The sequence below is a fragment of the Micropterus dolomieu genome, linkage group LG22, assembly GCF_021292245.1.
Source record: "Micropterus dolomieu isolate WLL.071019.BEF.003 ecotype Adirondacks linkage group LG22, ASM2129224v1, whole genome shotgun sequence".
Taxonomy (NCBI): domain Eukaryota; kingdom Metazoa; phylum Chordata; class Actinopteri; order Centrarchiformes; family Centrarchidae; genus Micropterus; species Micropterus dolomieu.
In genome coordinates this window covers 1,954,149-1,969,845 of record NC_060171.1, presented here as the reverse complement: position 1 = coordinate 1,969,845, position 15,697 = coordinate 1,954,149, and the positions used below count along the sequence as shown (strand labels likewise).

At 41.0% G+C, this 15,697-nt stretch overlaps 1 protein-coding gene across 2 annotated transcripts in view; it reads right to left on the bottom strand.

Moving 5' to 3' along the window:
• Positions 1 to 3,982, bottom strand: part of ambra1b (autophagy/beclin-1 regulator 1b) — a 34,079-nt gene extending 30,097 nt beyond the window's left edge. For both annotated transcript variants that reach the window (XM_046037195.1, XM_046037196.1), the window contains exons 1-2: positions 3,710 to 3,982; positions 904 to 1,109 (exon numbers count right to left, since the gene is read on the bottom strand). In XM_046037195.1, coding sequence (XP_045893151.1) covers positions 904 to 1,035 — 132 coding nt within the window. In that variant the 5' untranslated portion in view covers positions 1,036 to 1,109; positions 3,710 to 3,982. The remainder of the gene's footprint in view (positions 1 to 903; positions 1,110 to 3,709) is intronic.
• Between the last annotated feature and the right edge of the window lie 11,715 nt (positions 3,983 to 15,697).

Here is a 15,697-nt window from a genome sequence, read left to right as displayed (position 1 = left end):
TCCTGCAGGTTTTCTGGCTCTGGAGCTGTGGAGTCTGGATCTGTGGCTGCGGGTCACCTGCTGCCCCCGTGTTCCTGCTCGACACCCTCTACTACAACGACTATTGTTACTAGTCCTGTTGTTATTATTGTTATTATAATCATTAACACTACTATAAATATCTGTACCATTTTTCATTTAGTTTATAGCAACATCACCTTTACTGTCTGTACCTCTGTGTGTATATTGTGTAGTCTCTCTCTCTCTCTCTCTCTCTCTCTCGGCCGCCCACCCTGAGCCATGGTTCTGCTCGAGGTTTCTGCCTCTTAAAGGAAGTTTTTCCTTGCCTCTGTCTCCTAGTGCTGCTCTTGGTGGGAACTGTTGGGCTTCTGTAAATATCATCACAGAGTACGGTCTAGACCTGCTCTTTTATGAAAAGCGCTGTGAGATAACTGTTGTTGTGATTTGGCGCTATATAAATAAAATTGAATCAATCTCTGTGTGTCTGTTTTCCCCAAAACCCACTTGTGAAAGAAGGTGAGAGCGGTGAGGTTTCTATGTTCCACTGAGCCCGCTAACTTCCTGTTAGTTATCAAACTGACAGTGAGACGTCGCAGGAGTTGTGATGCTGAAAAGAAAGTTTTTCCCACAGTTTTTAAGTTTGTTTGGCCGCCAGTAACACAGGCTTCAAAGCACAGAACACTTCCTGGGAGCTTTTCTATCTGAGAGCAGCACACGCTTTTGAGTCATCTGAATGTTTTGAATTTTCACTCTCTCATTTTAAACATCAGCACTGTTTAAGTTTTGTTTGACAATAATAAAGTTTTGACCATTTTCTGAATACATAACTCTTGAATACCAGAATGAGGAATTCCTCCAGAAGTGAGTCTCAACCCAACTCATGTTGTTTCAGCAGACACACACCTGACTCTGCCATTTCATCCAGCGGACTTTCTCCTCCACCAGCAGCTGCAGGAGCCTCTGGGAGCCAAAGGTTTGGGAGCCTCGCTCCCGGCTGGACAGGATCCGGACCGAGTTCCTCTGACGGGACGCCATGTTGCTACCGGAGGCCTTGGCTAATTGGCTGCTCACTCCCGCTGCTGCCAGTCCGTTGCCATGCAGAGTCTAGGCTGAGGGAGAGCAGAGCAGTGGTTCAGTGTGAATACATATTAGAGGAAGTTGGCCGCGGTGTCGTGAGCACGGGTCACGTTGCTTAATAAACACCACACAAAGAAAACACTAGAAAACACAGTACTGGGATATGTAGTTCATTTGTGAGGGTGGCACTTGTTCGGTCAAAACAAAACAAGCATTAAAACGTTGAAGTAGCTCTGCAACAGTGATTTGGGTGATACCTGTAAAGCTTTCTGAATTAGTGCTGAAGGTTTCTTAAATAACGCGTCACCACACAAAGATATTTGTCTCAGATGCCAGTTTTGTAAACAATTGCCCAACCTGTCTACAAACTCAATCTGTTAGTTGACTGACGACAAATTAATCTGCAGCTATTTCTGTAATAATTAGGCTAACTGAAGTTTAGATCATAGTTAATGGCACCGGGGGGGGGGGCTGATAGGACACTGAGCTCAGCAGGTGAAGTACTGAGCTCACAGCTCACGACTTGTTAATTTACATTTCGCTGAAATTCTGCCGTGTGTTGTGGAGTGTTGCAGTCGGGAGATGCAGTGACTTAAACATATAGCGAGTAAAAAAATAATATAACTAAGTATAATATGTGATTTGTTAAGCTATGAGGAAAAGTTCGTTAGGCACGCAGTGTGAAGTGCAGCAGACTTAAGCTAATAATGGTGACCAGCAGGTTGTAGCAGTTATAACCCGGTCATCTCGGCTCGAGCTGAACTAAACGAGAGTCTGAGGGGGAATTTAGGCTTTTTTTTGTATGGACCACATGATTAATCAAAATAATTAGTAAGTAAGTAAAATAATCAGCATCTGCAAACACGCTGCAGGAATGTGAGCTAGTTAAAATGAACGTGAGGCAGTTCTTACAGCCTGTAGTTAGTATTTAAAATGAATGTAGTAGGCCTGAGTTTAGTTCCAGTGAAGTTTAACAGCATGCTCAGGGGATCACACGGACGTCCCAGAACTCAGAGAGAGCAGCTCTGGGACGCAGCACGCCACAAGCAGCTTTCACATGTTGCCATGTCATTTCATTTTAACACATCTGTGACGTCTGATGGAAGCAGGACTGTTAACGTTTGGATCTCCAGGCTGGTTAAAAAATCCAGGCCAAGCTCAAGCTAATGAGGTACAATCTCTCAACAGCTTCAATCGCTGATCCCACCTGCTCCAGCCGAGCTCGCGGTCACACTGCTCGGTTCCCACTGTGCATGTTTGGAATTTTTGGATCAGTATGAATGTGGAGGACGGCGAGGCCGAGCGAGAGAGTTCAATTAGTTTCCACTGGGAAAAATAAAAGGAGAAGAAAAGAGTAACCCTAGCACCTTCACAAGAAGTACGGCCGCAACTGACCATCATTTCCATGATCGATCAATATGTTTGATTAATATCATAACTGTTTGGGCTGTAAAAACAGCAGAATCTTTTTTTCCCCGGTCAAAAGTCCAAAACTAAAAAGATGTTTAAAATTCTAACTGAAATGATTAGTCAATAATCAATTAATCATGAGGCATTTTTCCAGCACAAATACCACAAACACTCTGCAGTCCCAGCTGATTAGGTGTGAGAATATTCTGCTTTTCTGCCTCTTTTGTGACAACGCTGAAGTTAGCTTCCGATTCAGACAGATAAGGCAAAAGTGAAGGGAAATCGCTTTTTATTTAACACGTTCTTTTGAGATTGAGGTTCTTGGACTGATGTTTGAACAAAACAAGCAAACTGAAGACAGAATATAATCGTTAGATTATTAAAGAAAAAAATCCATACTCTTAAAACACCAACATCACAGCCAGAGAGTTTTTTGCTCTCCACACATCTTAAATTAAAATGTTTACACCACCTTTATTCATTCACACTATATAATGCAAAACTGCAGTACAACCAAAATCTCCATCCAAAGAATACATGTTTCCTGAATACTGACAGCAAAACCAAATTGGTGCAATAAGATGAACTATCCACAGTAACCACCACAAACATATAATCTGACATAAAACAAAGGGAGGTTTAATGATCCCTTCCAATAGCAACATCAATGCTAATAATAGTTCTCTCTAACCCTTACCTCATCAGTGGGCAGCTTATTACTATCAAACGTGATATAGGTGTCTAAAAGTGTGATTAATATAAGACATAAAGCCTGTTTAGATGCACGCCACACCAAAATAAACAGTTAGCTTTGAATACATGACGAACAAACAGATGCCAATTTGTTCCTGGCAGCAGTTTATATGTTAGCCTGCTAGCTAGATGTGTAACCTTACTTTTATTTAGCAGGGCAGTTAATACTCTGGCTAATGTGCCCCCCAGATACACGATGATGTTTTGAAAACCATTATCGACCCCCTAAAATCTTAATTTAAGTGATGTTAGCTAGCCTTTTAAAGCCGTTCTGAGGCAGCTAACCGAGGAGCTAAATTAGCTCATTCCGGACATAGTTACCAAGCCAACGATCTGGAAAACAAAGCGCCAGGGATTTGGGGATTTTAATAAGATTGAGGTGAACTTACAGGCATAAATATATTATTGACGTATGATTTAAACAATACTGATGGTGAAAAAATCAATAAAACCGAGCTGTACGGCCTACCTTCCTTTATCGAGTCGCTGTCCGGCTGTGCCATCATAGGCGTTGCTAACAGGCTATGTGGAGTTAGCTATGCTAGGTAGTTAGCTCGGCCAAAAACGGAAAATGTGGCCGCTGCAAATAAAAATAATCTGCCTAACGTTAACATGTGATTTACGGTTATTCTAATGAGCAGCGTCCACTGGAATCAGTGGACAACTTTCATGTTATCTGAGGGATGTGAGGACAAAATGTTTTCCAAGGCATCGGTCCAATGTTTTACTAGCTGCCCGACGCCTAAACTGCTACTGCGTAACTAGCTAACTGCTAGTTAGCCACACACAGGCTTATCAACAGAGCACCGATTACAACTAATCGAACGCACCTTAGCTCGACTTTCCGTTCACTAAAATTAAATGTTTTTATGGTGTAGTCCAGCAACCAAATTAAAAAGTATTCTCAGTACTTCTATAATTGTTTCAGTGTGTTTGAAGATCAATTAAATCCACCGTGGAATCCCATAATTAGTAGCAAGAGGCGACTCTTACATCAACTACAAATCCTGGAAATAGTTGCTTTTTTTCTCTCAGGGTCAATTTTTTATTTTACTGAAGAAATAAGACTGAAGCCAGCAAATCTATTCCAACCATCTAGAGGACAATCACTGATAATAATATTCAGTCATTACAAGCTAAAAACAAATAAATAAATAAAAATTAACTTTAACACATTTTAAAAAAGAAAATTAACATGTTAGTGTCTAGTATTAGAAGTATTATGTAAACTTGTGTTTTATTGTGTCAAATTCTTCATCAGCAAATGTTGCAAAAATAGAAAATAAAACCTATGTTAAGTAAAAATATCCACCAAGTTATTAATATTGTAATATTCATGATCAACATTGTAAAATAACATTTTGTCAACATCATGGAACCCTATTTATTCCACAGGAGAGGAGCCTGATAGATGAAGGCTCTGGCTGCCATTCTACTTTCTAGTAGAAGTACTTGTCTGTAACATTATAAGTGAAATACTTTGTTTTGCTGCCCACGGAGGTCTGAAGACCGCAGTTCGTCTTTCCTGCTGAGCTCTGCAGTTTTCCTGCAGTGATGCTGACAGACGTTCGTCCTCGCACGCGCACACACACACACACACACACACACACACACACACACACACACACTATGTGTGTAGAAATGCTCAGAAGAGTTTTAACCCTTGAACCCAAAATACTTCATGGGGTTTTTGTCAGTTTGTTTTTTATATTTCGCATTTTTCCCTTTGATACTGAATTTTTAGTTGTTTTGTTTATTAATATATAGTTGCTTATTTGTTGATCCTAAACATAAAGTTACTTCTACATACTATTGAGCTATGGCACACACACACAAACACACACTTTTACTGTTTTATTTATTTTAATTTTTAATATCCATCCATTCATCGTCAACCGCCTATCCTGCGTACAGGGTTGCGGGGGGGCTGGAGCCAATCCCAGCTGCCATCGGGTGAAAGGCAGGGTCCACCCTGGACAGGTCGCCAGTCCATTGCAGGGCCACACAGACCGACAACCACTCACACTCACACGGGCAGAACATGTAGACTCCACACAGAAAGACCTTCTTCCTTTGAGGCCACAGCACTATCCACCGGACTATATTTATATTTAATATTTTTATGTTAATTGATTTATTTTATTTATTATTTTTTAAAACACACAAACACACACTTTTACTGTTTTATTTACTTTATTTTAAATATTTTTATTTTATTTATTTATTTTTTGTTTAATTTACTTTTTAATGAACTGTAGGAAATCAATTGTTCTTTTTATTATATTTTTAAGCTTTGGCAATATTGTTGTTTGACATTCATGCCAATAAAGCTGAATTAAAGTGAAACTGAATTGTTAACCAGTGCTGCTGTCTGCACAGTCACACTGTGACAACATACATTTACTCAGGTTCTGTATTCACATAAAATATTAAGGTACTTTACTTTAGAGTATTATACGAACCTCATAGGTGTCATTTACACTGGGGACGCTGTGGAACAGCCCCACCACTATTTGAAATGGCTAATTTTGAAAGTATAATTTGTTAAAAATGTTCTGCAAAAACAGTTTGCAACAAGAAATGTTAAATAACAAATGAAAATGCTTTAAAGAAAGGTTTATTCACACAATAACAAAACATGCAATGGAAAGTAAATATAGAAGAAACAAATGTGCAATTTGCAGGTTGAGAGGATCACTGATGTCGTATGTGAGCTTTTTGTAAAATGGCTTTACTGTTGAGGTCAGAGAGTCTGGGGGTGGAGAGCCCAATTACTTTGGAGGCTTTGTTTGTACTGTGTGTCAGTTTGTTGTTCATAAAAAATCAGGCCAGCCAGCTTCTACAGGCCGTGGTTATCTCTCGCCTCGACTACTGCAATGCCCTCCCGGCGGGTCTTCCAGCTTGTGCAGTGAAACCCCAACAGATGGTTGAGAGGCAGCATCTGGTTTTCAACTCATCTCTGCAGAGAACACTTCCTCTAACCTCTAACATGTACTTCCTGTGCTCTTCTTCTTCTGTCTCCTTACAATTCTCTTGTATTGATTGCACTATTTATTAACTCTTACTTCTTCCCCATTGAGGCGCTAACAGCTCTTCTTACTAGTATCTACTGTCTCTTGTAGATCTCTTACTGTATTGATGCTTGTCTGTTGTTCCTCAAATGTAAGCTGCTTTGGATAAAAGCCAAACGAGTAAATGTAAATGTTCCTATTGGGCACAGTGAGAATGTTGGAGTATTCTTTATTCAGCAGCAGAAGGGGGACAGTGTACTGTCCAGCGTGAGTCCTTGGTTATTGATGCTGCAGGGGTGTGGGTGTAGTTGCGGGCTGTGCGGTTGGTGTGCTGTCCTTTTGTTTTTGCCACATTCAGCTGAAGATGGTTATTTGAGCACCAGTACCGTGAAGTGAGAGACTTATACTTCCACTCAACTACATTTCAGAAGTTACTACTGTACTTTGTACTGCACTACACACAAGAACAGGTTCTACACACGGACCATCACTCTGTTGGAAACCTCCACCTTTTTCCAGGAAAAACACCTAAAATAACAAACCCAAAATGAATCAGGAATATGTCCTCAACCATTGGGCCTAGATGCATAATTCTGGTCTCCTTTGAAAGGTCAGAAGCAAAGGAATATAAACACATTAACATATTTATTTTACATTTACAGACTAAATGGAGATACATATATTTTCATCCTCGTCTGGTAAAAAAGCTACATTTTTAATGCCATAAATCATCATCAAATAGATTATAATGCAACTGAATATCTTCTAATACACCTGGAATACAACTGTAATGTGATGAAAATAAACTAAAATACAAAAGTTATCACACAATTTATTTTAAATATACCAAGTGAATGTCCATGTTTTGGCTATATTTACTGTCTAAACTTTAATTGGGAGTTTTCTTTAAAACTCTATTTATGTCCATGCAACCAAAAACCATAAAGTTTCCAAAGCACTGAAATATTGATAAAAACAGTGAATACTGATCAATATTCCTGTGAGCAAAAGCACTCCCGTGCTTTACAGGCACATGTACAGCGCACACAGAGTGATTTATGTTGTGAAATAAGTTCATTTAGATGCTTGGTGTTTGATGTGGATAAAAATGGTTGGTTTGAGGTTCTGGCTGAGCCTCCTAGCTTCACGGAGGTGTGTGACATGGATAGGGTGACAAAATACTACATCAGACATCGAAAATCGATGTATGCTTAACTGTTTGAGCAGCATCAGATAGTTGGTTAAGTGACGACTACCTGCTGTTGAACACAGATAAGACAGAAACACCAATTATCACCCCTGAAAGCAGCATCCTTCAGATGAAGCAGCATGTTGGTGCCTTAAGCTCGTCTGTCCAGTCGAGCCTCAGGACCTTAGATTTTGTTTTTGATTGAGCGACGTCTTTGGAGTACCTCTCTAAACAATTAGTTAGAAACTGCTTCCTCCAGATGAGGAATACGTTTTCCAGTCCAAGACCACTGGTGCTACAGGCTGAATCGGAGATGATCGTTTATGCTTTTGTGTCTTTTTCAGAACTGCTAGAGTTTGAACCAGGACTCCTAAATTCCAGTTCTGAGATCACTTCACTGACTTCCTGTGAATGAGAGAATCAGGAAAATGTAATTCACGTTAACGGTCTCTTTAACAGGGCTGATAAGTTTGTCTAGCAAACAGGCTTAAAACTAAATGTACTCTCCAGAGAAAGTGAACAGCCGACTCCTAAAAAGCTTTTTCAACGTCGCTGGTTAAACTTACACAGTGCCGAGGGTGCGAGTCACCCTAGCCTGATTGACAGGTTGCCATGGTAATGACTTGTCAATCATAGATAATCCCACCCTGAAGCATACTCTGTTGAAGAAGACTTGAAACTAGCGACTGAGAACATAAACTCATTAGGAAAGTATTTACTGAGGGAATAAATCCATTATGTCTTATGGAACCAGACTTCTTTTGCAAACAGAAGAGTCGCCCCCTGCTGGCCGTTAGAGAGAATGTAGGTTTAGGGGATTTGTTTGTTTTAAAATAGTTGGATCACTATTTTAAAGGTTTAGTGTGTAAGATTTAGTGTCATCTAGTGGTGAGGGTTGTGAATTGCAACCATCTGTCCAGTCTACCACTGCCCCCCTAACCTTTTAAAGAGCGCAGGACAGCTACGGTGGCTGACAACAGCACAAAAGGTGTCTCTTCTGAGACAGCAGAGAGTGGCCAGTCAAAAAATGAGGATTCTTTAGGTATATTTATTAAGAAATTATATTTACTTAATTATTCAATAAAACCTTATGTTAATGTGACTTGGCCACTGACAGACAACATGGAAAATGTCAAACACTGACAATGTGAAACACTGTCACTGTTTCTGCACCACAGTCCTTTATAAACCACACATTAGATAAAGGTTAGACAAACACTGACAAGGGAAACACGTTCATTCTCTCTGTGATTATGGACCCTCGCCAAAACTGCCCGCCAACAATAATATCTGGCCCGCTGCCAGATTATGGTGCTTTGATAGCTGCTGAAATAGATCTCAGTCATGACAGCTACAGTTACTCACATCATCACTTCCTCTTTAGTGGAAAATAAAACCTGCAAAATAAAAGCACGAGGAGTTTGTTTATTGTAATGCTTTATTTGGAGTTGAACTGAGCTTTTACTTTGAAAAATTCTGAATAACATTAAAAGCTTGACACACCTCTGAAAGAGCCATCAGAGAACGTGATTCCCCTAAATGTCCTCTACCTGGAGATACTGGGGAACTGAAAAAGTGTCCGTAGGTTGATGGATGAGGATCAAACACCAAAACGCAAACAGTGCTGCACATGCCGTGATCTGAGAAACATTCGCTGCAGAATCCATTTGTTGAAGAGAGAAGAAAAACCTGTCTCAGGGTGAGATTAAACCCTCAGACAGGTGCAAGTCCTGCAGTTTAAACGGAACGCGATCTTTAGCGCTGTTTGGCCGTTTTCAGCTACTGTAGAAACATGAGGATGCAACGTGGCCACGTTCATTGAAAGGGGGTGTCCGCGGTTATATAGATATAAATGGCTCATTCTAAGGTAAAAAAAAAACATAATGGTTTATTATATAAGGTCTTTACACACCACTGAAAACATAGTTATGGATCTTATGTTGCATTTCTGTCAGTAGATCCTCAGAAATATTACACACTGGACCTTTAATGACAGAAAACAGTGTTTATCCATAAAGTCAAATAGAGCCAAGCTACTGTGTGGGGTACCTTAGGGTTCAATACTTGGACCTCTTGTTTTTGATTTACTAAGGCCTGTACATGTCTTCTCGCTTCACATCAACATTTTTACACACTGATTCGAGAAGCAGACGAAGAGCTAGCAACAATTTATAAATTATTTCAGATTAGGAAACTGTCACTCAATAAAAATAAATCTAATTTTATGATTTAAGAAAAGCCTAAATATTCATTTCATAATATTGAAATAACTAAGTTAATAAATTCCTAGGTGTTTAACATGGAAGCACCATATTTGTGTGTAAAAAGAGGATGACTTCACTCGCCATTCATTATTAAATCATTCTTGCATTGAAAACTTTTGTAACAGTTTAATTTACCCATATATAATTTATTATAATACTGTGTGGGCCAACACCACCACAATAAATTGGATGAATGATTAGTTTCTCAAAAAGATATAATTCATGTGCTCCTCACCTCAGAAAACACAAACTTTTATCAACTGTTAAAGTGAACTGATATCAGACTTGTGTGTTATGTTTATAAAACGGATAGCTCAAATCAAGCAATCTGATTGGTTCGGTATTTACTCATACTAAACACTGTAGCAACACCACAACATACAGCTGTTGGACAGCACTTTGTGTACGAACATTTCTATGAGACACAAGTACACAGAAGTGCTAATAAACATTATAAACTAGAGCTTTCTCTAACTGTTGATACCCCGACAGCCGTCTTGGATCACAAAGTTGGGGTAGTGCGATTCTCCTGACTTCCGAAGTCGGGATTCCGACTTAAGGGGGCGTTCCCTTTGAAATTTTGACCTTTGAACTCGGAAATTCCGACTTCCCATGGCAAATGGAACGCACCATTATAATCTGAGCTTCGTGGGGGTCTCACACTCCATTTACACCTGGTATTAAAATGTGATCTGATACAGATCTGATCGAATACAGATTGAATTTTACTGGTGGAGATAAATAATAAGAGAGAGAGAGAAATTGTTGGTTATTACGTGATTCAACATTTCCCTCTCTCACACACACACACAGTCACTACTTGCCGAACAACGCCCCTTCACTGTGATATATTAAGCGTATACCACGGCCTGTCGTGTGCTATTGTTTAATTGTGCCGCGTTTCCATTACCAGTACCTCGCCTCGACTTTACTCTACCCGGTTTGGCCCTGCTCCATTTTCCACTGCAGACAGTACCCAGACATAGCAACCTTCAATGTAGCTGGTCGTCATAGTTAAAACGTTTGAACCTTCCTCAGAATGTAAAGACAGATAAGCGGTATGAAAACCTTCCAGCTGTGTTTTCCTCTGCCGTTGTTGCTGCAGCGGTCTGTGTGACGGCGGGAGCAGAGGGCTCTGTGAGCGGGCGGCTGGCCGGCCTCACACGCTCCCCCTGCGGGTCACAGCAGGCTTCCCCCGCAGCCACTCGTGGAGCTCCTCAACTCCAAAAATATTCAAGCACATATTTGTTCCGCCACTGTCAATATTCAAAATCTACAAAGCTGATTTCACCTCAAAACTTCTCAGAAGTGGATTTAGTGATGGTCTCTGTCTGGTACACGCAATGATGATACAGTGAATAGTTACGATTCTCTCTGACTCACATTTTAGTATCACCTCAGCTCGCTTGGAACCTCGACGGAGGTGACACGAAAAAAAGTACTGAAGCTAATGTCACTGACGCTAACGTCACTGAGGCTAACGTTACTGAAGCTAATGTCACTGACAACACTGGCACTAATGTCACTGAAGCTAACGTTACTGAAGCTAATGTCACTGACATCACTGAAGCTAACGTTACTGAGGCTAACGTTACTGAAGCTAATGTCACTGACACTGAAACTAACGTCACTGAGGCTAATGTTACTGAAGCTAACATCACTGAAGCTAACGTTACTGAAGCTAATGTCACTGACTCTAACGTCACTGACGCTAACGTCACTGAGGCTAACGTCACTGAAGCTAACGTTACTGAAGCTAATGTCACTGACGCTAACGTCACTGAGGCTAACGTTGCTGAAGGTAATGTTACTGACACTAACGTCACTGAGGCTAACGTTGCTGAAGCTAATGTCACTGACACTGAAACTAACGTCACTGAGGCTAATGTTACTGAAGGTAATGTCACTGACACTAACTTCACTGAATCTAACGTTACTGAAGCTAATGTCACTGACACTAACGTCACTGAGGCTAACGTTACTGAAGCTAACATCACTGACACTGACATCACTGAAGCTAACGTTACTGAAGGTAATGTCACTGACACTGACACTAACGTCACTGAGGCTAACGTTACTGAAGCTAATGTCACTGAAACTGACGTCACTGAGGCTAATGTTACTGAAGCTAACATCTCTGACACTGACATCATTGAGGCTAATGTTACTGAAGCTAATGTCACTGACACTGACATCACTGAGGCTAACGTTACTGAAGCTAATGTCACTGACACTGAAACTAACGTCACTGAGGCTAATGTTACTGAAGCTAACATCTCTGACACTGACATCATTGAGGCTAATGTTACTGAAGGTAATGTCACTGACACTAACGTCACTGAAGCTAACGTTACTGAAGCTAATGTCACTGACACTGACACTAACGTCACTGAGGCTAACGTTACTGAAGCTAACATCACTGACACTGACATCACTGAAGCTAACGTTACTGAAGGTAATGTCACTGACACTGACACTAACGTCACTGAGGCTAACGTTGCTGAAGCTAATGTCACTGACACTGACATCACTACTACGCGTTCACTAACGTTGCTGAAGCTAATGTCACTGACATCGCTGACACTAACATCACTGAGGCTAACGTTGCTGAAGCTAATGTCACTGACGCTGAAACTAACGTCACTGAGGCTAATGTTACTGAAGCTAACATCACTGACACTGACATCACTGAAGCTAACGTTACTGAAGCTAATGTCACTGACACTAACGTCACTGAAGCTAACATCACTGACACTGACATCACTGAGGCTAACGTTACTGAAGCTAATGTCACTGAAACTAACGTCACTGAGGCTAACGTTGCTGAAGGTAATGTCACTGACACTGAAACTAACGTCACTGAGGCTAATGTTACTGAAGCTAACATCACTGACACTGAAACTAACCTCACTGAGGCTAACGTTGCTGAAGCTAATGTCACTGACACTGAAACTAACGTCACTGAGGCTAATGTTACTGAAGCTAACATCACTGACACTGACATCACTGAAGCTAACGTTACTGAAGCTAATGTCACTGACACTAACGTCACTGAGGCTAACGTTGCTGAAGCTAACATCACTGACACTGACATCACTGAGGCTAACGTTACTGAAGCTAATGTCACTGACACTGAAACTAACGTCACTGAGGCTAATGTTACTGAAGCTAACATCACTGACACTGACATCACTGAAGCTAACGTTACTGAAGCTAATGTCACTGACACTAACGTCACTGAGGCTAACGTTGCTGAAGCTAACATCACTGACACTGACATCACTGAGGCTAACGTTACTGAAGCTAATGTCACTGACACTGAAACTAACGTCACTGAGGCTAATGTTACTGAAGCTAACATCACTGACACTGAAACTAACCTCACTGAGGCTAACGTTGCTGAAGCTAATGTCACTGACGCTGAAACTAACGTCACTGAGGCTAATGTTACTGAAGCTAACATCACTGACACTGACATCACTGAAGCTAACGTTACTGAAGCTAATGTCACTTACACTAACGTCACTGAGGCTAACGTTGCTGAAGCTAATGTCACTGACACTGAAACTAACGTCACTGAGGCTAACGTTACTGAAGCTAATGTCACTGACACTAACGTCACTGAGGCTAACGTTACTGAAGCTAATGTCACTGACACTGACACTGACGTCACTGAAGCTAACGTTACTGAAGCTAACGTCACTGACACTGACATCACTGAAGCTAACGTTACTGAAGGTAATGTCACCGACACTGACACTAACGTCACTGAGGCTAACGTTGCTGAAGCTAATGTCACTGACACTGAAACTAACGTCACTGAGGCTAACGTTACTGAAGCTAATGTCACTGACACTGACACTAACGTCACTGAGGCTAACGTTGCTGAAGCTAATGTCACTGACACTGACATCACTGAAGCTAATGTTACTGAAGGTAATGTCACCGACACTGACACTAACGTCACTGAGGCTAACGTTGCTGAAGCTAATGTCACTGACACTGACATCACTGAGGCTAACGTTGCTGAAGGTAATGTCACTGACACTGACATCACTGAGGCTAACGTTACTGAAGCTAATGTCACTGACACTGAAACTAACGTCACTGAGGCTAACGTTGCTGAAGCTAATGTCACTGACACTGAAACTAACGTCACTGAAGCTAACGTTACTGAAGCTAATGTCACTGACATCACTGACACCAACGTTACTGAAGCTAACGTTACTGAAGCTAACGTTACTGACATCACTGACACTAACGTCACTGAAGCTAACGTTACTGAAGCTAATGTCACTGACATCACTGACACCAACGTTACTGAAGCTAACGTTACTGAAGCTAATGTCCCTGACATCACTGACACTAACGTCACTGAAGCTAACGTTACTGAAGCTAATGTCACTGACATCACTGACACCAACGTCACTGAAGCTAACGTTGTAACATAGTTCATTGAGCGGTTTCACACAATTCAAAATGGATCTAAACATTAGTTGTCTCTCGACGTTGACTACCGTACATAATAAGGTCCCATGGGGCGGGAGACGAAGGGGAGGGACTTAGGACCCCTAAAATGTAGGGAATTACGAAGTATATGTGGAGGAGAGAGGTTCAATGAAAGTTAAGTTAGAACTGAGATCAGAGAGAATCATCCTTTAATGAAAGAAAACAGGTATCACCTGATTCATACATGAGTCATCACAGGATCTACAGATACATAATGTAAATGACGTGTCAGCAGTTAAACCGGTGCATATAGGATTTAACAGCTACCACGATGGGGAATCTTCTACTGTCCAACAAACAGGCAGGGAACGAGGCAGAAAAACGACACAGACTGTTATGAAGGAAAAACACCAACATGGTATAAAGGCAGAAACACAGCAGGAGGTGTGCTGAACAGCAGGTGACCTCCTCAGAAGTTTTCCTTGTAGAATTTGAAGCCGAAGTGTTCGCACTGAGCTTTGATGACTTTGGCCAGCGCAGGAGCGCCGCAGTAAAACACGTGGACTTTGCCTTTCTTCTCCTCAGACACTTTCTGAAAGACCTGATGCACAACAACAACAACATGTTTGAAATGCAACAAACAACAACAAGAATTACATTTACTTTGAACAACCATTAGTGGAAGAAATACCAGTGTGCTTCACAGCTGTACAGCAGTCCTATTGATCAGAAAGTGAACCCTCTCTTTGAAGCAACATTAAATGAGGAAAAGACGAAATATTAGGCCTGACCTAAAAATTGAAGTTTAAAGCCCCAGATGTACTTGCTGTTAACTACGCGTTCACGTACGTAAGATGGCTGCCGCACGTTTCCTGCGCATCCTTTGGAGTGTAGGTTGTGCACATCTCCAGAAATTAACGCTATGCGTCCGCGAGATGCAATTCAGCACATGAACGTTGGGACAGTACATCGATCTGACCGGCAGGTCAGCAGGACTCCACTGTTACAGACACAAGCCCAGGTGGTGAAGGTCTGCACTGGGTTGGCCAACCGCCATTAAATGCAGAAGAAGGTCAGCAGCAGACTTATAAAAGGAGATTTATGGCGGGATGTTTACAGTAAAACTCCTTGAGCTAGTCTGCAATTACCAAGATCGTTTTGATGCCTCATTAAAATCAAAACCTCCTTGAGTGACACTGTGTTTGGTTGGTTTATGTTGTGCAAATTCGGAGGTTGTCAAGGAAAGTAATCCGGTGTCGGCAAGGGATGATCCGACCCTGATCTGCCCCCTGGAAAATTCATATATTCATATATAGTGGATACATTTAAAGATAGTAAACTGCAGCTTCTGAGGACACAGCAATAGCCTACATATTGTTTGATTGTATATATAGATTGTATTAGTTTTAGCCTGTGGGAATACATTTGTATTGAATGTTGATTAATGTTTCTCCGTCACTTAGCAAATAAACAATACATTTTTAAGTATGGGGTTTAAGTAGTCATGTGACTTTGACAACACAGGTTTAAAGCTGTCTAATGCC